The sequence below is a fragment of the Macadamia integrifolia genome, unplaced genomic scaffold (assembly GCF_013358625.1).
Source record: "Macadamia integrifolia cultivar HAES 741 unplaced genomic scaffold, SCU_Mint_v3 scaffold1420, whole genome shotgun sequence".
NCBI lineage: Eukaryota > Viridiplantae > Streptophyta > Magnoliopsida > Proteales > Proteaceae > Macadamia > Macadamia integrifolia.
The window spans coordinates 67,158-95,077 of record NW_024868196.1 but is presented as its reverse complement, the minus strand read 5'-3'; the positions used below and the strand labels follow the sequence as shown (position 1 = coordinate 95,077).

At 41.4% G+C, this 27,920-nt stretch overlaps 2 protein-coding genes across 2 annotated transcripts; both read left to right on the top strand.

Moving 5' to 3' along the window:
* The first annotated feature begins 24,061 nt into the window (after window positions 1-24,061).
* LOC122063673 (subtilisin-like protease SBT1.5) lies at window positions 24,062-24,421 on the top strand. The gene has a single exon (XM_042627371.1). The coding sequence runs from the start codon at window positions 24,062-24,064 to the stop codon at window positions 24,419-24,421; it is 360 nt and encodes a 119-aa protein (XP_042483305.1).
* A 949-nt stretch (window positions 24,422-25,370) lies between these two features.
* On the top strand, window positions 25,371-27,179 carry LOC122063669 (cytochrome P450 71AP13-like). The gene is made up of 2 exons (XM_042627363.1): window positions 25,371-26,305; window positions 26,424-27,179. The coding sequence occupies exons 1-2, from the start codon at window positions 25,382-25,384 to the stop codon at window positions 27,033-27,035; spliced, it is 1,536 nt and encodes a 511-aa protein (XP_042483297.1). The 5' UTR covers window positions 25,371-25,381; the 3' UTR covers window positions 27,036-27,179.
* The last annotated feature ends 741 nt before the right edge of the window (window positions 27,180-27,920 follow it).

Here is a 27,920-nt window from a genome sequence, read left to right as displayed (position 1 = left end):
GAATCTAATGGTCACGAGTTCATCTTAGTAGCCATTGATTATTTCACCAAGTGGGTAGAAGCTTAATCCTATGCAGTCCTCATGTCTGCTAAGGTGGCTAAATTCATTCAAGAAAACATCATTAGATGGTATGGAGTGCCTCAAGAATTAATATCAGATAAGGGATCCCATTTTTGGGGCAAGACCGACAAAATCTGCACAAAGTTCAGTATTAGAAAGCATCATTCTACCACTTACTAGCCGCAGACCAATGGGGCAGTGGAAGAAGCCAATAAGAACATCAAAGTCATCTTATAGAAAATGGTAGAAACACACAAGGATTGATAAGTTACCTATTGCCTTATGGGCATACTGGACTTCGGTACGATCCTCGATAGGGGCAACCCCTTTCTCTTTGGTGTAGGGGGTTGAGGTGGTTCTACCCATAGAGATCCTGGTACCATCCCCAAGGGTGCTTCTTGATAGTCAGCTACCTAAAGGAGAGTGGGTGAAGGCCAGACATGATAAGCTCAATTTTCTCCATGAAAGGCGTATAAAAGCCATGGATAATCTGAAGAAATACCAACTGAGAATGCCTAAGGCCTTTAACAAGAATGTGAAGCCATGCCACATAGAGGAGGGTGAACTTGTTCTTCAAGAACAAAATGCCCCAATTCATAACGCAAGAGAAAAATTCAGGCCCAACTGGACCGGCCTATTCACTGTCAAAGAAATTCTACTAGGCAAAGCTATGAAACTCATAGATCACAACAGTGAAGAAACAACCAGACTGGTCAACATGGATCAACTCAAGAAATACTATGCCTAAAAGGGTGAATAGCCTGAAAGGGTGAATAGCTTGAACTATGTCAACCTGATTCTTTTCGAGGGACACGTAGGCAACTTGACATGTGCAAGTGCGATCTCAACAATATAAAGGTAATAAATTGGTTCCTCGATTAATAATCAAAGTATCTTAAAAGATCATCATAGTTTGTGTCCTCTAAGAATCGCCATTTGGCATGAAATGCCATTAGGTATCTGTCATCCACCCATTGGTCCATCACTTCTTTCTAGGAGTCTGTCCCCCAAGAATCGTCATTTGGCATGAAAGGCCATTAGGTATGTGTCATCCACCTATTGGTCCGTCAACTCTTATCTAGGATTCCCATCCCTTAAAAGAAAATCGCCACCTCACACCAGTTTATCAAGGCTAGTTTATTCCCCACCCTTGATCAATAAAAAAAAAAAAAGAGCTTGATGCAGTAGTGGTAATGGCTTGATTGAGTCATTAGCTAATGAGTAATGCTTTGATAAATCATCATATCTCTTTGTTTGTGATGGTTTCAGGAAAATTCATGGGCTCATTGGATAAGACATTGAGGACATGGACCTTTGACATGAGCATGAGGGAGCCAGGATTGTTGGAATCTATGAATGTGTCATTTCTCAACTGGATTGGATGTATGAAGTTACATCACCAATTACTCCAGTGGGTGCCTCAACACTGGGATGCCAACCTACATGTATTTCGGTTTGGATTAGTAGACATCTACCCAACTCTTAAGGAATTCTGAGTTTTTATATTATCTACACCCAAAGGTAGTTTTTTCTACCCATCTTTGAAGAAAAATTACTCAGAGGAAATTCAGGACTTCTTCGGATGGAAAGAAGAAGAAGTAAAGCAATTTGTCCGGTATGGGAAGATTGACATTCTGAAGGTGGCCCAGATCTTCATTCAATATCTATCAATGGGAGGAATCCATCAACAAAGATCACAAGATGCTTATTTACTTTGCATGATAGCCCGTTATGTTCTTCGTACTCCCGGACGTGGTGCACCGCCCATTCTGATTGAGGTAGTAAAACAGTTGAAGAAGGGAGATGACATCATCCCTACTGTTCTTGCAGAAACATTCAAGAGATTTGATGACATGAGCCAGCCATGGCTACAGATTTAGACTAGATCATTATCAAGGGAGTCTTGCTATTTTTCAGATTTGGCTCCTCAAGAACTAAAGTTAACCAAGCCATTAAAAGGAGGCCCACTTGAAGCTCTTTGCTACCAGGATAAGAGGGAAGTTCTGGAGTTTAACCTTATCACATGGAGATGCCCAGGGAGGTGACAAAAAGATTTTTGATGAAGACCCCTGGCTACAATTATGTCAAGTTTATGGGATTGACTCAGACATCCTTTTATTTTCCTACGTACATTGGCCGACAATATGGGCTCGAGGTGACGAACCCAAAGGAGTTAGTGAACTTTCACCCACCTCAAGAATTGTTTTCCCACCTTGTTGCTCACCTATCCTGTCTATGGTAGAAAAATTGTTCCCCTTTTCATAGAATGAGGAAGAATTTGGATTCTCATGTTATCCCAATTATTCTAATTATGACTTGAGTTATGGAATTGATTATGCCTAAATATTACAAAAACAAAAAAAAAACAAAATTTTTTCTTTGTACCAAAGGTAAGTTTTCATTCATAAGATGCTAAAATAAAATGATGAACAAACAAGGGGGAGGGAAAAAGAAAAGGAAATATTCATGTGTTTGTGTTTACAGGAAATATAGGAACAATTCCCTATGGGTCAAAAGTCATCATCTGAACCATACTTTGAATCATTCCCATAGAGTACCGAGGAACCTGTGGATGCTAATCTAGCCTGCTCCAACCTTTGTTTCATATCCTGAATCAATGCATCCTACTGTGCAATTTCCTACTCGTGGGAACTAACTTGGCTCTCCACGGTGGCAATCCTCCCATCCTAAGGAACATGGGAAAATATCAAGAGGAAGAATAATGAAAGAAGAAGGACAAAAGGAAAAAAGGGCAAAAGTATGAAATACCTTGGCAACAATTGTCTTGCATAGGCCATAATACATCCTCCTAATCTCAGAATAGATCTTAAGAGACACCTGAGAAAGAGCCTATCAGCAAAAAGAAGTCAAGAGTCAATGGAAGGATGATCAAATATTCACATAGTCATAAGGAATGGGTAATCTAAGGGAAGCATCTGCATCTGTCTTCCACTCCAGAAGATGAGGGAGACTGGGGTTGGCAGCATTGGGATAGTTCCAAGTAGGGAAACCATGAAAGAGGGTGCTAACAACTCTGAGAGACCCACCTGCACTAGTAGAGGGTCCCGTTTGTGAAGGATCAATAGCATTGACAGGTGATGGAACAGTAGAAGGGTCTTCACTTCACACTCTCCCCTGAAAGAACATCAGTCAAGACCAAAACAAGAAAGAATTGGAAGGAAATACTTAAGAAAGGGCAACATACCACTAGACCGTCAAGACCAAGAGGGGTGCATACTATCTCCTTCTCCAGGAAGACTCTGTAGTCCCTATCCCGGTCCAAGAATGAATCATCCCACACTCCGTTAGTCAAACTCTCCACCTCGTCTACAGGGATGATCTCTGGGCAGTGCATAGTGGGTGGAGGAAGACCGGGAGAGAAGCATGACTCGACATCCAACCGTTGGGGTACTACTCTCTCTCCTAAATACCAAACGTGGCCCCATATACCCCAAAAAAGGACTCAGTTCTCTAATAAGTGTTTAGCCAATGTGAATCCTTTATAATCTGGAAATACGAGACAATGGAATGGTCTCCAAGTGACCTGAAAATCCAAGAAAAAGTAAGTACAGCACAAGATAAAAGAAATTTTAGTGTCAAATGTGGCATACCTCAGTGAGATCATTCAAAAGAGAACAAGCAATGGTCCCAGAGGATGGCACCGAGCCCTGATCACCTGATTATCTCCCCACCTTGTGGCTACAGGGAAGAAGAATGCCTTAGGGTCCCTCAGTCTAGGAGCTATGGTCCCCAAGTGCTCAAAGCACAAGGGCTGTTTCAAGAGATTAAAGTAAGCAAGTGCAATCCAAATGAATGAAAGGAAATGGGTACAAGTAGGAAAGTTATCTAGAGGATGAAGCCCGCTCCCTTGAGACCTCGGTCTCCATATGACAATAGGTCTAGGGTCCGCAAGAGATATGCTTAGGCGGCCCCACCCTAGTCCCAAGAATCTACCGCATGAAGGTCACTGAAAAGGCACTGACTCACACCAAATAGCAAGAAAGAATGGGCCACCTGTGACATATTGCCTAGGTTCTCCCACAAGTCGATTTTCCACCATCGAGCACTAATCTCCCCTAGATGGATGTGTGTCTGGCCAGCCGTAATGGTAATACCTATCAAGTCTGCAAACTCCCTGATAGTCGAAATCCCGGGTAGGATCATAGATCTACCCCCAAATGGAATGCCTATCAAGGCATAGAAGCACAGGGGCGTGATGGTGATCTCACCAGCAGGGAGATGAAAAGAATGAGTACTCGGCCACCACCACTCCATTATAGCCCCCACCAGTGCCAGATTGAACTTTTGGGTCTCTACAAGAGCTAGCCGGCACATGTATGATGCATAAAATATCTCTTTCACTCTACGAGGAAGCATCCTATGCCATTACTGAACCATGTTCGGATGGCCATACAATGCCAAGGTAGATGGTTCCCTCCCCTCATGCTAATAGAAATAAAGAATGTATAAAAAGAAAAACAACATAAAAGATAATAAAAAAATAAAAGAAGAAAAACGAAACAAGAATAAAAGATGATCAAAATAATGAATAAAATGTAAAGACTTACCGAAAAACCCCATACGGAGTTGCAGATGTGGTTCCGACTATTGTGAAGAGTCTGCCCAGAGTACCAATCGGTCAAGCCCTCATCCATGTGAGAAGAACTACTGTAACTCTCTAGCTAGATTTCTCCAAAAGTCTTTCTCTTTCTCCTTTTAGCCATATTTTCAGAAATCATAAAAAACCCGAAGAAGTTTCCCAATTTACAAGAAGCCCTAGAAAGTTTCCCAATTTGCACAAAAGTGCACAATAATATCAAATTCTCTAAATGACTCCTTCAAGAACAAGATGAAGATCTTCAAAGATAAGATGAAGATTTTCAAGAACAAGAGGAAGAACTTCAAGAAAAACCTGAAGGTTCCAAAAACTCAAACCCACTCACTTCACTCAGAAATGTTAAAATGAGGAATGGACAAGGAAGAGGGACCATTTTATAGGAAAAAATTTATTTTCCCAAAAAATATAAAAAATTGAGATTCCAATCCCAAGGGGAAAATCAAAGTTATTACTACCAAATACCAAATTCAAAATTATTTTGGTAGTTGAAAGAAAGGTAGGTGGAAATTATATCACATGAAAAAGAGGAAAGTAAAGGTCAAAATTTTATTGATCAAAATTCAAGGTTAAAAGCAAAAGCAAGATCAATGGTAAAAGGAAAATCAATGATAAAGGCAACATTCCAAATCAAGGGTAAAAAGCAAAAAAGCGAGATCAATAGCAAAAAGAAAGATTCCAAATCAAGGAACCAAAAATCAAGAATTAAAGAAAAAGAATCAAGAAAAGAAACAAGTGGATTGACCCGGCCTTGAGTAGCCTAATATCATTAAGCCGGCCCTAGATGGCCCAATTGCATTTACTCGACCCCAAGAGGCCCTTTCTCTTTGTATCGGCTTTCAGTGACCCGATCTCATAGACCAAATCCCTAGGACTGGCAGATGGAAGTCCAGTATAGGAAGAACATTTTTCATGTACTAACATCTTCTATAGGGAGGGCTCAAATCTCTGCAAATGATAAATCAATTTCTAGGACTGGCAGATGGAAGTCCAACCTTGGAAGAACATTTTTCATGTACTAACATCTTCTGTAGGGAGGGCTCAAATCTCCGCAAATGATAAATCAATCTCTAGGACTGGCAGATGGAAGTCCAACTTAGGACGAACATTTTTCATGTACTACCATCTTCTACAGGGAGGGATCAAATCTCTGCAAATGAGGACCAAATCCCTATGACTGGCAGATGGAAGTCCAGCCAAGGAAGAATATTTTTATGTACTAACATCTTCTGCAGGGAGGGCTCAAATCTCTGCAAATGATAGATCAATCCCTAAGACTGGCGGATGGAAGTCCAGCCTAGGAAGAACATTTTTCATTTACTAACATCTTCTGTAAGGAGGGCTCAAATCTCTACAAATGATAGACAAATCTCTAGGACTGGCGGAAAGTCCAACTTAGGAAGAACATTTCTCATGTACTAACATCTTCTGCAGGGAGGGCTCAAATCTCTGCAAATGATGGATCAATCTCTAGGACTGGCGGATGGGAGTCCAGCCTAGAAAGAACATTTTTCATGTACTAACATCTTTTGAAGGGAGGGCTCAAATCTCTGCAAATGATGGACAAATCCCTAGGACTGGCACATGGAAGTCCAGGCCAATAAAAACATTCTTCATTTACTAACATTTTCTGCAAGGAGGGCTCAAATATCTGCAAAACATTAGTTCAACCTCTTCTAATAGGATTGGAATTGCAGCAAATTCCTTTTCCACAATTGGTAGTCCAGGTAAGTCCTAAAACTCTAAAATGTTAAGAGATATTATATGTTGCATTTTTCAATTTCGTCATAAATAAGCAAGATGACAGTAGTACATGCTCCGGGTGACAAAATGTGGTGTTCTTTCTTTGCCTTTCGGTCATTGGCACAGGCCTTGGCTAAAGAGGGGCATTCTGTAGACACCCAATTTTGTCACCCTCCCCCTGCTATGATGAAATGTGGATCTTGGATGCGAGTCCTGGCTTCCAATCAATAGAGATGATGATGGAAACATTCCACTACCCGAAACCTTGGAAACCCCTGCGCAGGAGAGAAAAGGGTCCAATTTTGACTTTCAATATACGAAGGAATCTGATCAAGATGATTATATAGATGGATAATGCTCAGAAATATGGTTCTGACAATATATGGCCTGCCAAAATTAGACTGTGGGATCTCCCGCAATCATTCCGAAAAATTTATATTTTTTCGTACATATGCCGCGCACACTGACAGGCCTACTGGAAACCTGAAAAAATCCCCTACCTATCCGAAACAATCTAAAATTCATCCCATACCTACCCAGATAACCCAAAAACATTCTCCTACTTGAACCCTAGAAACCCTCGCATAGGAGAGAAGAGGGTCTAATTTTGACTTTTTATATATGAAGGAATTTGGTTAAGATGACCATATAGATGGATAGTGCTCAAAAGTATGATTTCGACGATATATGGTACGTCAAAATCAGACCAACGGATCTCCTGTGGTCGTTATCGACAAAATCCATGATCGCGCACACTGTGCGCACTGGCCAGCAGGCCATCCCGCACGCGTGCCTATTTCCCATGAGCTGCAGTACATGTGCGCTAGCCTGCCCGAGTCCCCCAGGCCCATGATCGTACCCCCTCTGCATATGCCCGCACCTCCTCTTCCCATGCGCGCCCATTCGCCAGCTCCTGCCCATGGCTACGACCTATGCTTGCTACCCATACCTACTGCCCCAACCAGCCTTGTGTGTTGCGTACCCATGCCATAATGCGGCACACCCATGCCACTCATGCCACTACCCGCATGCCATGCGCCGCACACCCATGACATTGCACACATTGCCTATCTGCCTATACTGACTATGTCCTGTGCACTTCGGCCAATCTTACGCATCGCCAGTAATGGACGAGATTGGTTTTTGTTGACCCGATGGGTGAAGAGATTCCCTCTTCACCCACTTGAGACCAAAATCCCACTTTTTGGCTAAGAATTCTCTCTCCCAAAAACCCCCCCTTTTACCCATTGGATAAAAGCCCGTTTCACTCATTTTAGTCTAAGAACCCCTTTTATCCGTTGGATATAAGCCTGCTTCACCCATTTTAGTCCAAGAACCCTCTTTTGTCCGTTGGGTAAAAATTCTTTCCTTCCTATTGTTCCGAAAAACCTATAAATATCCCCGTCCTTTGAATTTTACACACCAAACAACCCCACCTCACTCCATAGTAGTGAAGCTCTGCCTCTCTCCTCCTCCCCCCTTCTTGATTTTCTTTGGGTCTTTAGAGTGATCTTCGTCAAGATCCAAAATCTTTAACCCCCTCCTTTGAGTGTTCTTGTTTGGATCTTCAAAGTGTTCTTTTGGACTTTGAAGATCTTCAATCCAAGTTCTTAGTCCAATCCAGTTTTTGCCAAAAATAGTGTGTTCTTCAACCCCCTCCTTTGACTGTTCTTGGTTTTTACCAGAAATAGAAACCCCCCTTGAGGTTCTTCGGGTCTAGGAAGAGATCTTTGTCAAGATCCGGAGCTCTGTCCTAATCTTCAAAGCGTTTTTTGAGGCTTTGGAGATCTTCAGTCCATTTTTAGGTCAACATGTTTCTTTCCAAAAATAGCAGTTCCTAGCAGAAGCCTAGTCCGAGTGCCCCTGGAATCTTTCTAGAAGTAGGCATTCCTAGTGGAAGCTCTGCCGAAGTGCCACCTCAGCCTAGCCCTCCCCTAGCATATCCCCATTGGAAGCTCTACTGGAGTGCCACCTCATCCTAAACCCAGAAATAGCATTCCCTAGTTGAAGCTCTGTTTAAATCCAAATCCAAAAATAACCTTCTCTAGCTGAAGCTCTGTCCGAATCCAAATCCAAAAGCAATCGTTCCTAGCCAGAACCCTATACGAATATCATCACAGTCAGCATCTCTCAGGATAGGAAGTTGGAGGTCATGACCATCTTGCCCTGAGCCAGGAGAACACGAAAGACAGTCTAAGTCGGTACCAATCAGGGGCCCACCCCTCTTGACCTGAAACAGGGGTTAAGTTCAGGTATAATTTCTTAACCAAATTGTCATCATGTAGACTTTATATAGACCTTGTTTTATAGTAGTTTGAATTCGGTCAATATATATATGTGTGGTAACTTAGCCATGCATGTGAAATAGTAATAATTATGAAAAATGTTCATTCTTAAGCATTTAGTAGGAAGGCCGGTTGAGTAGGGTAGATTGGGTGCCTAACACCTTCCCAACTCTGTAACCTGACACTTATCCTAACTCTCTGGTCCAAACCAATTATCGGACCCTTTTCTCTAGAATTGGGCCGACCCCAGGGTCCTAGGCCCATAATCCTAGGTGGCGACTCCAAACCCTTTTGTATGATCCCGATCCCTGTATTAGACCATTATCAAATACCTCGTTTAGAATGATGAACTTTACACTCTTGTCAAATAGGCCTCCATGTATCTCCAAGCGGTGATACGGTGGTGCAGGGCCTGCAAGCAAAGCACACACGACACACCCCTCTTTCACTAAAAAGAGAAAGAGAGGAGAGAGGGTAAAATCGATGCAAGCACTTTTCCCCTCCAAAAGGGGAAGAGAGAGCCGTCTCATCATTTTCGGCTGCTACCCTCACAGGTGGCATCCCCGCCACCTCAGCCATTGAAAATCATCCTTAACCTCAGACCGTCGGACTGTAGGATTAGCCAATATGTAAACTCCTATTAGCAAGGGTTGTAGCACTGGGGTGGTTATCCTAACCCAATGCATTCTATCATGGTATGTGTCACATCACAAACAAACTCACATATCCCGTGGGCGTAAAGTGTTGGAACCCAATCGTCAGCCACCCTGTATCCCACACTCACACACCATGGGCATGCACTGTTGGAACCAACCTTTGGCCACCTTGCACCCCAATCTTCACAACATACCCACACACACTCTCACCCTAGGCATACAGTGCCGGAACCCAACCTTCGGCTACCTTGCATCTCAATCACACACACACACACACGCACGCACATTCCTAACTCATATCATTATGCAATATGCACATTCACTTCAAGAACATGTTTATAATAATATGCAATTGACATTCTCATCCACATATCCATCATAACATAAATATTTCATAAAAGTCACACAAAATCCCCTCACCTTGAATCTCAAGTGTTGGTGGACAGCCAATGATCTCATGCTGCGTTGTCCCTTAACTTCTTAGTTCTACTCCTAGGATACATAATGTTTTTAAGCAAATTAGTCAACCATAGAAAGTGGGACCCTAGGGCACATGTTCTAGCTTTATTTCCTATTTTCTTTTCTGTGAATCATTCTCAAGTTAGGAGTTTTGTGATTATAAGGCTGATTTATAAGTGGGGATGTTCACCCACTTCAATTAGCTTAGATTTAGTGTGTTTAGTGGGTTAGTTAAGATAGGGTTACACAATGTACCCAAATTCCCCAAAGTTCAAGTCTAGGTTAAGCTAAATTAGAGAATTTCGGTTGAGAGTTTATGTTGTGACTACCAATGGCTTATGTGACCACTCCAAGTCACCATTCATGTGTTTAATTTCATTCTTCCCAACCCAATTTTGGGTTTGAAAGGTGAGGTGTAGAGGATTTGTGCAAAGTCCATTAATACTTAGGTTTGGTTACCCAAATTGGGGATTTTAGGTTGGAATTTCATAAAGAAAAGTTCATAGACTCAAATTGAGCCAGTAACCTTGCTAGGGTAAGTCTCCTACACCAAATCCCCCTCCCATTTGGTAGTCTTGACAAGTGGGAATGTGGGTTTTAGGAAATTTGAAAAATTACTCCATTTCTAGGTTTTGTGTTGCCCTAATTGGGGGTTTGAGATGGGGCTTTCTATGGAGGAGGTCCACACACCCAATGTGAGTGGTCAATGTTGCTAGCTAGGTACCCCACACCAAATCCCCCAATTGATTTGTACATTGGGTAAGTGGGTAGGTAGATTTCATTTAGAGTTCTCCACTTTACTTAATGGAGAGGAGGAATGAGAGAGAGACAAACTAGTGTATGGAGGGGAGTAGAGTGAATGGAACTTACCTTAGTTAGTAGGGTCCTTGCTTCCTCTTTCTTTCCTCCCTTACTCTCCTTCTCCTTCTTCTTCTTTCTCCTTCTTCTTCTTGCTCTTACTTTAGTAGGAGGAGAAATGAATGGTAAGAGTCTCTATTTATAGCCACTTAAGTTGTCTAAGGGTTGTTAGGGAGAAAAATGAGTTTTACTCATTATCGGGTTAATCCTTCATTTAGAGCTAATGGGCCTACCTCGGTATGTACTGATACATTAATCCATCCCCCAGTAGGTTGTACCAACCAATGGAGGTGGTTTGAGGTTCAAGGGTGCGAGGGTGCGAGGGTGCGAGGGCTCGGGCCCCACAACCAAATAATTCCGATTTTGACCTATATACTCATTGGAGTTGTTCATCGGTGAAGGCTGAATTGGTCCCCTTTGTGTGAAAATGGATCCTTAAGTTGAATGGGGCTTTCCCAAGGTGTTTCTAGAGTGTGGGTTCCACCTCTTTGTACATTTTACTATTAAAGTTTGGGGATTTTCTTGTGACGTGTGAGGGTATGGACTGACCTTCTCTTTCATGTCTAGAACCCCTTCCAACTATTGAGGCATGAGTAGCATGTGCCAGTTGGGTCGTTCTTCCCTTTCCGACAAAATATAGCTACTACCCAGTATTCATTGGTACTGGTGTTCTCGCCTCATCTTCGCATTTATAAGGGAAAATTTTAGGGCACAGGTATAACATCCACTGTTCTATGTCCTCATGTTTCTCCTCATCTTCCTCTTAAGCTCAATACTTCCAATTATCTCGTCTGGAGAACTCAGTTTCTACAGCTCTTGAAAGGATATGACCTTCTTCGCTACGTTGATGGTTCCTTTGGTTGTCCACCAGTTCCGATTATCTCTTTAACTAATTCCGATGATGTCGCCACTGCCTCTGCTGCTACCTTGCATTGGGACCGCCAAGATCAACTTATTTTGAGCTGGATCATATCACCCTTATCAGAAGGTGTTTTTTTTTCTCACATCGTCAGTGCTGCTACCTCACATGAGGCCTGTCTATTGTTGCTCGTGTTTTTGTTCAGACTTCCCACACGAGAGTTATGGATCTCAAGGACAGATTCTCTCTCGACTTCTCAAAGGATCCGATACAGTTTCAAACTACCTTCTCTCAATTTGTTTTGCAATTGATACTCTGGCAGTAAATGATCAGCCAATTCCAGACGAGGATCTGGTTCTCACTGCCTTACGTGGTCTTGGTCTTGATTACAGGGATTTCTCCATATCTATTCATCTCTGAGCTGAACCTTTATCATTTGTTGATCTCACTGATCTATTGCTCAGTCAAAAAAGCTTTCTTCGTTCACTATCAGATGATTTCTGCTTCGATCTCTACTGCTAATATGGCTACAGCTCCCTCACAGTCTTCAACTCACATTGAGAATCGATGCTCTTCATTTCGTTCTCATTTTTGTAGAAATCGCCGCCAATGACCTCCATGTCAATATCAAAATGAGATTAAGGGTCTCTTACCTCTCCCTTCTGTGGCTCCGAGCAACTCGTTGTTGGAAATGGCCAAGGTCTGTCAATCACTCATTCTGGTTCTGCAACTCTTTCTCCTCTCTCTTGCTATTCTTTTTCTCTTTCAAATGTTCTCTGTGTACCACAGATACATCGCAATCTCATTTCCATTCAGAATTTTTTTGTTTGAGAATAACACTTACTTTGAGTTTCATTCTTTTTTTTTTTTTTTANTATTTTGTTTTTTTTTTTTTATATATATAAATGAGTAATTCATACAAGATTAATTTGCGTGATGACTATAACCGAAACTTGAGTCCTTTGTTAAACTCATATTATGGAGTGAAAAGCAAACAAAATGGTCTCAATGAAGAGTATTCTTATAAAGTATCTTATATCATTACGTCCTACTCTCTATGATTTACCCCACTTGATGATCCTTTCTTCCAGACTTTTGTAGAACGTATCTTGATTCGGTGTCCTACATAACTTATGGGAATCACCCCAAAGTTGTATGGACTGAACCACCGAGACAACACTCTTTATTTCGAAGTGGAATCCTTAACCGAACCCCACTTGAGAACCCATTTCCTAGATGACCAAAATACGTTATAGGAGGACACCAATTTAAACCTCAAACAAGTTTAACCAATTTGCATGTGGTGTTCCTAAGGGTTCTCCATCGATTCCTACATGATGCGTGCATGCAATGGATGCAATAGGACAGAACCGGCTATCCTTGATGGGATCTATATACCCAAGGTACATGATGCTTTGATATACCCAAAGATACTTTGTCGAGGGATGTAACATCATTGCCCATTACTTGTGACTACACACAATGTTAGACAACTATAGCCATGAGGTGGATGGAACCATGCTATGAGTAGGTGCATAGGTGTAACGTAAAATGTATTATTAATTGATCCTAGAATTCCATAAGGTGCACGGACCTCCCCAAGGACGTTGGCACAATAATAGATATCCTCGTCGTACGATTGTACTTTAAGCATTCTTGTACAGGAAGCGAGTATCATTTTATCTCAGAGTACTTAGTACGTCCTGCACGAACCTCCCTGAGGGTGCTAACATGACAGGGAGTACCCTTGTTAGATGCTTTCACTTTAGGCATGACATGATGCAGTTAGTACATATAACTACAAAAATGGGGTTAGCCAAACATGTTTTTAAGGAAACATGTTTTCAGGGATAATATTCTTGCATTTAATGGTGGCATCTAGTGTCGGAAGTTTGACAAGCACTCCCCTATAGAGTCACCACTATAAGGGTAACAGCAAAAGTTTGGCCCTCTCCCATGCATCCATGGGCCCGCACCGCCGTATCCCTCACTTGGAGACATGTGGAGGCCTATTTCGTAGGTGACCAACTTTCCCTTGGACTATTTCCCAAGAGGAATATCAAGAATGGTTTAATGTAGAATGACAACCTTCTAGGGATTGGGAATAAACATTGGAGTCGCTACTTAGGATTAGTGTAGGACCTGATGGGTGGACCTAACCCATAAGGAAAGGGCCCAAAAAAAATTGGTCTTGTCCAGAGATAGAGGTACATTTTAAGTTGTGGAGTTGGGAATGTGTTAAGCACCCACTCCACGTGGTAGAATTGGTCTTCCTACTAGATGCTTAGAAAATGAATATTCCCCTAATATATCCTATACCGCATGCATGGCTAATTATTACTATGCTATTATGTACAAGAATGTATGTAAATTGAGGATCTACATTATGTCTACTCTATTAAGAGATTATACCTATGCTCGACCCTTGTTTCGGATCAAGAGGGGTGGGCCCCTTTTTTTGTACACATGATCTTTGGCGATGTTTCCGGGCTTAGGTGGAAGTGAATTTGGCCGCTTGCTTTCCTTCTTTGGAGAATCTGGATCTTTATGACACTTCAAACCTTTACATATCCTTTATAAATTTTGGGGAATTTCAGCAGAACTTCGGCATCCGAAGCAAAGGGACGGACCCGTTGGGTAAAACTTCGGCCTTGGTTGACGTGTTCGGCTATAGGGTCTTATGTTGTCACTAGGCTTGGGTGAAATGTTGGACTAAGGCTTGGACAAGAGGTTGGGCCACAGGGAGAAAAAGAGGGCTAGTAAGGGGGTAAGAGAATATTTTCTTAACCCTTTTGTTCTCTCATGATAAGGATGGGTAGACAAAGGAGTGGGTGAGTGAGTGGGTGGGTGGGAGGGTAGGGATCACCATCAGGTCTCTTTCATGCCTTGAAAATGGGATATTTATAGGTTTACAGGCCCAAAAAGGTGAGATTTGATGGGCCTGTAAAAAAGGGCATATTTTTTGCGGACTGGCCACCTAAGAATATTCTTGATTGGTGGACCCATAACCAAAATGGCTAACAATTTGATAGGCCCGCCATATTTTTTTTATAGGCCCTTGAGTTCTTTAGCGGGCCCATGACCAAAAGCAGTCACAAAAGTTGAGGGAAAGTTGACGGGCCCATAAAAAAACTGGCAATTCAATGAGGGATCTTTGGCTTGGGTTAGCCCTATTTGGGGTTCTTAACTGCTGAGTATGATTTTGGGAGATTGAGTGGTCCGATTTTTACACGCGATATATCGTCGAAACCGTTTCTCCAAGCACCATCCATTGGTATAGTAGTTGAGACCATTTTTGGCTCAGAAAGATTTGGGATTTGCAAAGGACCCCTGTCTGATTACACCCTCAGGAGACACGTTAGTCCTTATTCCTGCCATTCTCGTATCATTTGGAGAGTATGTAGACTCTATTTATCAATATAAAGCGTGCTAGTATCGAGTCCCACAAAATTGGGCATGTAGAGGTCCCGAACCGGATTAAGGTTTCAAGCTAGAATAGGATTTCAAGTTTTTAGGTTAAGGTTTTAGACTGCTGTCCGCCCGAGTCACTTTAGTGGAGACCTCTGATGAAAGACATAGGCCCCACTCATATCATTTACATCATTCTTACCTGGGGCGCTTGACAAAATTGAATGTGTACAATATCCTCAACTGTTAAAAAAATATTAAAGGATATTGAACTCTGATGTATTTTGGTTACTAAGCCTATCGGATCTCACTGCACACTCAATTCAATTACAAACCTTTATCTAAAAGTAGATAATGGCCTTGGGATAATACTCATATGTTGTGGCATTCTCGACCCACCACATCCACTTTTTTATCACGTCAGAGATGGAAGCGACCTCACAATCAGACCCTAAGGTTAGCCTGTTAGAGTTCCCACTTTGCCCTCAAGTAGGGGTGTCAATTCTTAAACCGAATCGGTAAAATTAGTCAAACCGAACCGATAACAACAAGGACCAAATCAAACCGAAGCCTTATTGGGTAGGTTCGGTTAGGCTTCGGTTTGGAGTATTGCAACCCCAAAACCAAATCGAATCGCACCGGAAACTGGATGAACCCAAAACCAAACCGAAACCGGCTCAAAACCCGGATCGAAATAGAAACCAAACCGGTAAAAAACCGAAACACTCCAAAATTCATTAAAAAAAAAAATCAAAATTTGCATAGTTTTGTAAACATTTGTATGGAAAGTCGAATCCAAACTGGACCAAAAACCAAAACCAACCCGGTTACAAATCGATTTAAGAAACCGAAGACAAACCGAAATTAAACCGCACCGAAATCGAAACCAAACCAAAACTGAAATTTCCTTACTGGTTCGGTTTTGGTTTCAACTTTTCTACACCGAAACCGACTCAACTCGGACCAAAACCAAGCCGAACCGACCAATTGACACCCCTACCCTCAAGTTAGTACTCACACCCACCGTGATAGAAGGCCATAAAGATCCCATTGTTTAGAGGTACATGCATTATACTTTTCTTTTAAGTCAAGGGGAATGAGGCAAATTATTATAATAATCATTACATGAAACGTCCATACATCTCATGTGTCTAGTAGTACCAAAAAAAAAAAAAAAAAAAAAAACACAATAAGATACCTCATATAACTAGCATATGCAAATAAAAAAACAATCATATAATATAACAAATTAAAATATACAGTATGGTCATGGGATTTTTATAATCATCCACTAGTGATTGCTTAGCATCATGATCTCATTATTGCTCCCAAAGGATTTAAGATCCTTGTTGAAGGTGTCGTCCTTCCATTTAGTCACATTTTCCATTTTGAAGTACATCCTATGTCTTCATCAAGTTCTATCATATGTACTTAAACTAAAGTTACATCTCAAGAAGTCACAAAATTAAATTTAATATTAAATATAAGCCTTTTGAAAACTTTGAGAAGATCAACCCTCTCCATTTAGGGTTGCTCAAGGGAAGACTTCCTTGCTATTCAAGAGAAGAACCATGGTGGGGGTGGAGAAGGAGATCTATTTGATGGTGCAGCTAAGACTTCCTTGCTTGAGTCGGCTACTTCTTTACTTGGTGCAATTGTTCCTTATGATGGGGGTGGATGGGAATGTTGTTGTAGTTCTATAAAGTTCAAATGCATCTAAAAAATAGTCACATATCACAAATTATTTTAAGAAGAGATTATGTTCTTTTGTGGAGGAGCTAGTGCAGTTGGTGAGCAATGAACTTGGTACGAGTTGTAAACTTGGACGTCCTAAGTTTGACTCCCTCCAGGCACACCTTGGGCCATTCACACGGGATGTTTAGTGCTCTTCACTGCTTTCACTGAAAGTTGAATGGTTCTCATTCAACCCTGGTATGACTGGGTCCATGCGGTTGTGAGGTCAATATAGGCCTGTGGGACTAGTCAGGCCGCAGGCCTGGATACCCATCGTTAACAAAAAATAAAATAAAAATAAATAAAAAAGGGTTTTCTCATATGGAACTTCATCAGAGTGTTTATAGTATGTTGATGTTGTAAGAAGAAGATCAGCTCTTCATAATTTGGAATCTCTAACTGATCCGATTTTGGAAGGGGATTTTGTGAAGATTAAAATTCTTCAGTTTTCTTATCAAACTTGGATTAATGAACACAAATTTCTTTAATAGGTAGTGATGAGGAAAAATATGTCTCCTTCCTTAGCATGGCTGAAGTGTGTATGCAAACCTGAACAGGACTGACCCACTACCTTGGTCCTTCATCAAGTCGTGCTGCCACCTCGGCCTCCATCATGCCGTGCTACTACCTCGGCCCTCCATCAGGCCGTGCTGCCACCTCGGCCCTCCATCAGGCTGTGCTACCACTTCGGCCTCCATCATGCCATGCTGCCTCCTCGGCTTCCATCAGGCCGTGCTACCACCTCAGCCCTCCATCATGTCGTGCTGTCACCTCGGCCTCCATCAGGCTTACTGCCATCTCGGACTCCATCAGGCTATGTTGCCACCTCGGACCTCCATCAGGTCGTGCTGCAACCTCGGCCCCTCCATCAGGCCGAGCTGCCACCTCGGCCCTCCATCAAGCAGTGCCACCACCTCGGCCCTCCATCAGCCGTGCTGCCACCTTGGCCCTCCATCAGTCGTGCTGCCACCGTGCCTGAAAAGGGTCAGACCCACCAATCCAGAGCTTGACTGTCCTAGATGGGCTATTGGCTCGACCGGCGAGCAAGACCGGTGGGCACTGGACTGCCGATCCTGGCCCTCCAATCTAGACAGTGCCCCCTGGGTCGAACGACAAGCAAGGACCGATGGGCACTTAGCCCCCCACTCCTGGCTGATCGATCCTTACAGGGCCCCTGAGTCCAGCGACGGGCAAGGACCGATGGGTACCTCGCTCGCCAGTTGACCCACCATTCAGACGTTTTAGGTTCTGATTGGATCCAAATTTATCGGGCAATCTTCTTTAGTGATTTTAAACATGTTGGGTTCATCATACCTCATTGGTTATGAGCCTAAAGTGGAAATATACTAAACTTGAAATCTTTTATGATATGTTTCACTAGAAACTCACGTCATCACACGCTGGATCATCCTCGTACCAAGCGTAATCATTGTACACAAGTAGGTAAGTGGGAAGAGGACATTAAATTTATTTTTGGAATATTTTTGCTTCATTCCATTATTATTGTAGACTAGCCATGTCATCATTTCATTACTGTGTGTAGACTAGTCATCCACTTATGCCATTTACATGCATTGTCTTGTGCATTATGGAATTCATTTATGATTGTTACATGGAAATTTTAAATTGATGAATGTTTATTCTTGTTATGAGTTATGAGAATGATGATTTTAAATTATTGAATATGATGCATTGCTAGATTAGATGCCGTAGTCGGCTTGAAAACTAATGCATTGGAGGCTTATGAAATGGGACACAATGATATTATACAGTCGTACTATCTCATATAGGAGCATGCAGTTAAGAATAACATATCCCTGTGCTATGATCCTTCCCAGCAGGGGTTTAGGTGTTGGGTATATCACTAGGGGGAGGCCCAAAATTGTGTACCAACGGTGGCAGTTAGAAGTACGCCCGACCGATCACTAGGACTGTCAGCAATTTTGTGATATAACAAGAGGGTCAATCTTACTGCTTTTAAATTTAATACAGGGCAAGACCCATTTTACTTTAATGTAGGCAATGCCCATTTTACTTTAATGTAGGTAAGGCCCATTTTACTTTAATGCAGGGCATGACTCAGTTTACTTTTCAGTACCCATGATTGCCCTTCTCTGACAACCCTTTGAGTGTATCGTGGGATGGAGTTCACGACTCGTATCCGGGACATACGTGCACTACGGTTGTGAGTATCATATGACCTATGACTTAGATGTGATATTTATGAGGTTTAGGATAATAAAAATGCACTTGCATATATAATAGGTGTATTTGTATTGCGAATGATTGTTTGGTCTTTCTTTTTACTGACTGGACTAATGAACTCATCCCACATGTACACCACTTTAGATAATCTTACAGGTTATCTGGCCGAAGAGCTAGAGTTGGGACCCACTGTGGAGTTTCCAGCTGAGGATTGGTAGGTCCCTAAAGATCTTGGGCACGGGGCCGAATGCCCATGTGAGAGTTGTGTTACAGGACAGCAACAATGATACCTACCTGAGATTCTTTTTTATTATTTTATGATGTTACCCATTTTGTACTTTGGATGTTTAAATTGTATTTCTTGTGTATATATCACGCCTACGGGCTCACATGTAAATGTATTATGTAATATAATTTGGGTATCAAGAGTATTGGGGTATTTACTGATATATGCATGTAAGACTTCTGTTGAAATACAGAAATTGCTTTCTTTAGTTGTGTGTGTGTTGTGTAGTGGTTACTGTATCAGATAATCCTAACAGGTTTTGGGTTAACAGGAGTTAATTCGGTCATCGGTCTGATTCTGTGAGAATGGGGTGTAACACCTTCACTCTGGCCTCTTCTCTAACTGGGGTTTCAACATCAGCTCACAATGCCCCTTCTATCTAGCTCTTACTACTAGTGATCATCTAGTATTATCATCTCCTTCTGCATCTTCGGTAAGGAGATTGATTGGTTTTAGAAATAGAGGTCTCTCATTCACTTCTGTTACTAGCTAGATCTCTTTCCTTAAAATTCATGGCGCTTCTACTCAAAGAAGTTGGAGATCTAGGATTGGGGCTTGGCCCTATTATATCATTAGATCATTTGGTTAGTCCAATAATAGACGATTTTTTTTTTCTATAGGCAGGCTATTCTACAGGAAGTGAACTCATGACTTCTTAGATATTTGCCCTTACCAACTAAGAAATCCCCCTGGAACTTAAAAAATCATCTCTCCCTTTTACTTGTAGACTTTTATTTCCTTGGATTTGTTGGATTTAAATAGCAAGAACCTAATGCCCAACCTGGCCTAGCACAACCCGAGGCCTCAGCCTAGGCCCGACTTGACCATAGTTTAGGCCTATAAATCTCAACCCTAGCTCACCTTTCAAGCAGCAAATCCCAACCCAAGCACTCGAATGGAATTGCTTGCTGATAATCTGAATTCACCAAGAGAAATCAACCCATCTCACTAAATCTCTCTGATTATTGGGCGTGGCATGAGATCAATCCATATATCCCATAATACATGCAGTCACACCTAGCCTATATAATAGATCAGTCGCCATGGAGTACACCCATCTCTAATTATTTGCCGGAAAAGTTTTCTTTGATTATATGGAGTATGACTAGTAAGAGTATAAAACATAAACCACCACAAAAATTTATCTAGAATGACCAACCATGGTTGGTTGCTTTCTTCCCTCAATTAATGTCCCATTCTTTAATGGGAAAATTTTCTCGATTCAAGGTGGACCCAATATTATCGAAGAATCAGCCTCTTAGTTGACAACGTAAATCAAAACAAAGGTGAGACACTGACACTCCATCTTGAGATAAGGACAGTATTCCCTAGTGCAGATTCCATAGGGGAAAGCAATCTGATTCATGCAGGGAAAATGAATGAATCTACTTACCTAGGGAAAGAAAAGAGAAGATATTTTAGCCTCTTCCGTAGAATGTTCAAAGAAATCCGGATCTTCTAGATATGGAGAGAAAAATTCGGTTTGAAAAGACATGTGATGTTGTCACCATAATATGTGGAAGGAAAACTTTGTCTAAAAAAATCTGCCACATTTAAAGTAGTTTTGAGTTTTTATCTCATTTTTTTTAGGTTTATTATTTCTTTGAGATATTTATAATACCCAAGTTCTTTCTTGTAAAATTTTTCTTTGGATAAAAGGAAAGAATCCTAATAAAGGCTGCATATTATGTTAAAAAATATTACATACTATTATCATATGTGATATGGAGGAAATATAAGAAAGAAATCTAATATCACGATGGATCTCAGCACCATTTTGATCTATGTTGATCTATGTAGAAATGAAACCCTAAAAGTGATATCGAGGGTAATGATAAAACAAGAACAAATAATGCACACATGTTTATGAGGCTCGACAAGATTGTCTACGTTTTCGATGAGATGAGATTCTGCTTCATTATCAATGGAGAATATGTTCACATTGTTCGTCCTCACATCTCTCAAAATTGCTTACAGAGAAAATAACTCTTGCTACAAAGATATAGCGAAAAACCTAATATAAAAAAATACAAAACTGTCCTCAAATAAAAAATTCGAGCACCCCCTATGCCCCTGCTATGCGAGGGACCTTTTGCTTTTTTGCAGCCCCCACAACTCGCTTACCGAAAAGCAGGACTGTCATTCTGTCAGTGGGCCTACACCAGTACTCATTGGATTAAACTACGACGAAATATAAGACATTGTACACCAACAATTCATTAATGTAAAATATATATATATATATATATATATATTTTTTTTTTTTTTAATTGAGATAAATCTGATCAATTCAGTCCAATCCTGATCAATTTCAATTAAATCCGAATCGATATCAACTGAGATTGATCTCAAGTCTTAAAAGACATAAGTCCCAATCCTCATCCTTTGCACCGTTTGACAACATTTCGTTTCTACCATTTCTACGTTTTCTTGTTCCCAGAAACGGAGAAACAACCTAAAAAGCGTTTAATAAAGTTGTTCCATTTCACCCGTTTCTAGAAAAATAAATCAAAATTTATGCCTATTTACAATTCTAGAAACAACTTTGACGAAACAAGTCTGACTTGTTTCGTCGTTTCTAAAAACGAATTTGAGAGAAAAAAAAGACTATTGTGCTCGATAAATCTCTCAACTATTTAAACCTAAAATGAGGCAACTGAATCCTCTCTCTTTTTTGGGCATCCGATGATACTATTGGGTTTTTTAGTGGCATTCTGTCTGCAAAAAACGTTTCGAAAAATAGGTTTATCAAACACCAAAAATCCGTTTTTGTTTTCAGAAACGTGAAAAGCCGTTTCTCCAATTTCTAGACACAGAAACAGCAAAAACATTTTCAAACGGTGCCAAAGAACGGGACTTGCCTTTTTCCCAAATAAAAGGAAAATTCCAACTTTACAACAACCCCAACTCTCCTTATAACCATTCAACTTCCCCTTCACTCTCAGATTTGGCCGAGTTTTCTATTTGTTTTGTTCATTCTCTTATATTGGTCGGACCTACAAGGACAATATGCATATCTGCCCTTTTTTGCTTTGGAATAGATGGTTGATTGGGTTATTTTTTGATTAAAGAGATTTATGCCTTTTTTATGTTGGTGGGGCTAGGCTTCCATGGTTGTCGGTCTGATTAAGTGGGTATTTTGGAATGGTCGAGAGAGAGTTGACGGGAGAAAGAGTAATGTAAGGGTAGAGGAGGAAGAAGCTCCGTAGTTGAGCTGTAATTTCACTAGGGAATAAAATAAAATGGGCAAAAGAATGCTGTCCGATAAATTACCCCCGGGGAGCATGTGAAATTATCACCTTGCATCCCATAAAAAAAAAAATCCATGTTGATTCTTTTGGTGCACTTCTAGTATGAGCATGCAACCACATTCTTAGCATGCAATAAAAAGGTGTTCTCTATGGTAAGACTATAGTTGGAAAATCAGGTTTTCACTCCGATGGATCGTCTAAGTTGAATCAGAAAAAAAGTGAAACCTAATCAAGGGTCACAAAGACTCACAGACTTGAGAAATGATCGAACTTGGTCCTAGATGGTTTGAGTTTCTTTCAACTCTAGTTTTCTCTCCTTGCCTAATGAAACTCGTTGAGTTCAGTGTTTTTTCCCACTATTCATGGCCCCGACTACTGTATACCAAGTATATGTTGAAGCAATTTTCCCAAATATCCAAAACCCTAGGCCCTCAAAACTTGGATCCAGATCCTCTACAATTCTTACTTTGTGCAGTTCGGTGCAGTGCTACCTTCAACACTTGACATCTATCCCATGCCACATGGATGGTGAGGATGAGGAGAGAGGATGGTAGAGAAAAATCATGACCCGATTCCTATTCTGACCCGAACTCATTGTGTTTATGGATCCCCCGATCCTCTTTTCCCCTTTAGAGCCGAAAAATAAAAGGGAAGAAGAAGACATGCATGTTCAATCGATTGTTGATGATGAGACCTGTTCCGTTCTTATTCGCCTATGATCGATCGTTGACGGTGAGGCATCCTGTGCAGCTGTTGTTGCCAATGGCCACTCCTACAATAGGAATGTGTCATGATTTTTCTCTACCATTCTTTCTCTTGATCATCCTCATCGTCCATGTGATATGAGATAGATGTTAAGTATTGAAAGTAGCACTGCACCTAACTGCACATATTAAGAATTGTAGAGAATCTGATCCCTTAAACTTCACTCTCAGTCTCATTCTATCTTCCATGATTTCCCCTAACCTCTGCAAGTTTGGCCCTTCGCAATTGGTCCACGTCTCCCCCCTATATTTTTGTGATTCTAGAATTGATTTTTAGTATTTAATGTGTAAAAAAAAAAAAAATGATTTATTGTGATGAGATTTAACTAATGTCAGTCACTAGGTTTTGAAAAAGAAGAATCGAATCAAAGTCTGATCTTCCAAGATGTAAAGATTGATTTTTTCACTAAAAATGATAATGTGTCTTGTTATACGATTAAAAATGATAAGGTATCTTGTTATAGGATGTGCCACACCTAGGCTCGGAGAATTATTATTTATTACCCTACAAAAAAAAATTGAGATAACAATTTATATCACATTAGGGTAGATACCGTGAACCCACCGGATAAAAATCCTCTGTTGTTCTAATCGTCTGTTTTTCCATGTTTTGCTAGGTGCAGAATGCGACACGTGGATGATGCATCACCAACGGTCAAGATGATATATGTTGGTTGAGGCTATCAAAACTGGGTTTTCTCCTTGTGAACCAGACCGAGATTTGTATGACTCAACCCAACCCGTTTCCTCCTCTCTTCTTCTTGTTCACTCTCTGTTATCTCTCTCATTCCCTTAAAATCCGTTTCCTCCTCTCTGCCAGAGGGATCAACTCCAGAGCTGCCAAAGGGGACGTGGTGAGGAAGGCTGGCGGGGTTGGGATGATATTGGCCAACGGCGTCTTCGATGGTGAAGGTTTGGTGGCCGACTGCCACGTGTTGCCTGCAACCGCAGTCGGGGCTTCCGGGGGAGATGAGATACGAAGATACATCAGCGCGGCCAACAGTGGAACTAAGAATGGCGAGAAGGGACGGGCGACGACGACCATCACCTTCAGGGGAACCTGTCTGGGGATCCAGCCGGCCCCAGTGGTGGCATCGTTCTCGGCCAGAGGGCCAAACCTGGAGTCACCGGAGATACTGAAACCAGACGTGATAGCACCGGGATTGAACATACTGGCGGCTTGGCCGGAGGGGATAGGGCCGTCGGGTTTGCCGTCGGACTTAACTACCCATCGTTGACAGTGGTATTCCAGCAGTTGGGCGACGGAACGGAGCAGAAGCCGCAGGAGCCAGGGCGAACGAGGATGTCGACACACTTCATCAGGATGGTGACGAACGTGGGGGAACCTAAATCGGTATATGAATTAACGGTGAAGCCTCCGAGTGGGACCACGGTGACGGTGCAGCCTGAGAAGCTGGTATTCAGGAGAGTGGGTCAAAAGCTGAGCTTTTTGGTGAGGGTAAAGGCCACGCCCGTCAAGCTTTCCCCTGGGAGCTCAACCATGACGAGCGGCTCGCTGCCCTGGTCTGATGGAAAGTATGTAGTTACTAGCCCCGAGGAAGAAGAAGAAGAAGAAGAAGAAGAAGAAGAAGAGAGGAGGAAACGAGTTCGTCTTTGAGTCGAGAATCGGGGCCGCAAGAGTCTACCCGGAAAATGACCTTTCCTTTGGTGTCGTAAACGGCGAAACCGTCGCCGGGGAAGAAGTGAGACGTCTTGAGTACTGTTAGCTGGGTCTCCTCTTTGAAGCAGAAGCTTTCCTCAACGATAACGCCGGTGCTCATGGTTTGTTAGCTCTTTCTTCTTCTCCGCTGTTGTTCAATCCAAATCATTCAAAAACTTTTTAGGACGATAGTAGAAGAGAAAATGGAGAAGAAAAGACTTTTACAAGAGACTGAGTGCAACTTCTCGGTCTGGTTCACAAGGAGAAAACCCGGTTTTGGTAGCCTCAACCAATATATATCATCTTGACCATTGGTGATGCATCATCCACGGGTTGTATTCTGCACCTAGCAAAACATGAAAAAACAGACGATTAGAACAACAGAGGATTTTTATCCGAACCCACCAGCGCATGTGCTGCCAAATCTTCCGCACGTGGAACGTCTAGAAGAGACCAGATTATAAATAAAATTGAACAGCCATCAGCAGAAAATGAAGAAAGCTTCTGTTATCAACTTGGTCGCTCAGAAGAAATTCTAATGGCATCTCCCTTCCAGTTGCTCCAGGAGTCAACAACCCTGGAGACTATCCAATCCTTCTTCATCTTTACAACCATTTTTCTACTAATCCTTCTAAAGTTCCGCCATGGAAGAAGCAGAAAGCTCAATCTCCCACCAGGTCCTTCAAAGTTACCCATAATAGGCAACCTTCACCAGCTAGCAGGTAACATGCCTCACCTCTCTCTTTGCCATCTCTCTCAGAAATTTGGTCCCATCATTCACTTGCAGCTAGGTGAAATCCCAACTGTGGTTGTCTCCTCGGCTAGAACAGCCAAAGAAGTAACGAAAACCCATGACCTTGCTCTTGCAAGCAGGCCCCAAATTTTCTCTGCAAAACACCTTTTTTACAATTGTACTGACATTGCCTTCAGCCCTTATGGTGCTTACTGGAGGCATATCAGGAAGCTATGCGTACTTGAGCTCCTGAGTGCCAAACGGGTTGAGTCATTTAGCTTCATAAGAAAAGAAGAGGTTGCAAGTTTGGTTCATCGGATTACAGAGACATATCCAGGAACCATTAATCTTAGTAAGATGCTTGGAATCTATGCAAATGAAATTGTTTGCAGGGCTACCTTTGGTAGAGGTTTTACAGGAGGAGGAGAGTATGATCGACATGGGTTCCAAAACATGCTTGATGAGTATCAAGAATTGCTTGGAGGACTTAGCTTGGGAGATTTCTTCCCTTCCATGGAATGGATACACACAATTACAGGTATGAAATCAAGATTAGAGAGACTCTTTAAACGGTTTGATTGCTTCTTCAATGAGGTAATTGAGATGCATCTCAATTCCAAGAAAAAGAAAGGGGATCATCAGGACTTTGTGGATGTTTTACTTGAATCCAAGAACAGAGACGTCAGGGACTTGCCTCTTACCATGGACAACATCAAAGCAATCATCTTGGTGACTATGAATTCCCTTTTTTTCCTGCAAATTACTTTTCTGAATTGGAAGAATCCATTCTATGATACTATCTGAACATCAAATTGCAATTAATTTGTATACCATTGCTTCTGCACAGGACATGTTTGCTGCAGGAACTGACACAAACTTCATAACCCTTGACTGGGGAATGACTGAGCTTGTCATAAACCCAAGAGTGATAAAAAAAGCACAAGCTGAAGTAAGAAGCATTGTTGGAGATAGAAGAAATGTATTAGAAGATGATCTACCTAAGATGAAGTACTTGAAAGCTATAATCAAAGAGATCTTCCGATTACACCCTCCTGTTCCAGTACTCGTTCCAAGAGAATCCATGGAAGAAGTAACCATAGATGGGTATGTCATTCCTGCCAAAACTCGTTTCTTTGTCAATGCTTGGGCTATAGGAAGGGACCCAGAGACATGGAAGAACCCAGAAATGTTCGAACCAGAGAGATTTATGGAAACCAATATTGATTACAAGGGGCAGGATTTTGAACTGATACCATTTGGGGCTGGAAGAAGAAGTTGCCCTGCTATAGCTTTTGCAACACCCACTGTTGAGCTTCCTCTCGCTCAACTACTCTATAGCTTCGACTGGGAACTGCCACCTGGTATCCAAGCCAAGGATTTAGATATGACTGAAGTTTTTGGTATCTCAATGCACAGGAAATCCAATCTTTTTGTTGTTGCAAAGCCATATATGCCATGACTATTAAATCTGAATCTGAACTGGACCCAAATCTTACTAAAGAAGTTTGAATCTAAGTTGACACATCCTGTATTTTTGACTTTCCATTCCATATTACATGTTCAGCTTTTTTTCCATCTGCTAGCATTGCCTTACTTTTCCACCTATGTTGCCTTACTTTTCCACCAATGTGGCTATAAGCTTTTTTTCTATCTGCTAGCATTGCCTTATTTTTCCACCAATGTGGCTATGTACTTTTTCAATCTTCGTGAGCTGTTCATTGTCAAAAGAGTGGAGGAAAAGCACAAGCATTGTCAGTTAAAATGCCAAGGAAAGGACCCTCTGGACACATAGGAATCACCTAGGAACAAATGCCAAAATCATATATTAACTATTAAGTACTTTCAATAACAGATATAAGGTAGTTGTTCTTTTGAGTTAGTTTATCTTTTTTGGTAGGAATTTCGAGTTAGTTCAAAGGATGATATTTTTTATTGTACTTCTATTTTTTTTTCTTTTTCTTTTTTTTTTCCCGCTAAGAATAAGTGAAAGGACTTTATTAAAGAATAAATAAATTACAAAGCGTAGAATGAGTACATAACCATGAATTGCATCTCCACGTTTGACATGACCATTAGTCCCATCCCATATGCCACTTCTCATCAGCCTCCTTCCCCCTCCGCCCAGTGTTGTCAATTCGGCCGAATAATTCGCGAATTATTCGGCCGAACCGAATTTTTCCAAATTTTATCAAAAATTCGGACCGAATCATAATTAAAAATAAAATTCTTTAAAATTCGCGATTTTTTCAAAAGTGAATATAAAACGCGAATAATTCTGACCGAATCCGAATTAAACCGAATTATTCGGTCCACTTAAACATTATTTTAAAAAAAAACCAAAAAA

What these genes read in the sequence shown, in the direction of transcription:
- LOC122063673 (XM_042627371.1), top strand. Translation starts at nt 24,062, where the DNA reads ATGATATTGGCCAACGGCGTCTTCGATGGTGAAGGTTTGGTGGCCGAC.
- LOC122063669 (XM_042627363.1), top strand. Translation starts at nt 25,382, where the DNA reads ATGGCATCTCCCTTCCAGTTGCTCCAGGAGTCAACAACCCTGGAGACT. An exon ending in ACATCAAAGCAATCATCTTG is followed by an intron (nt 26,306 to 26,423) that starts GTGACTATGAAT and finishes GCTTCTGCACAG; the next exon opens with GACATGTTTGCTGCAGGAAC.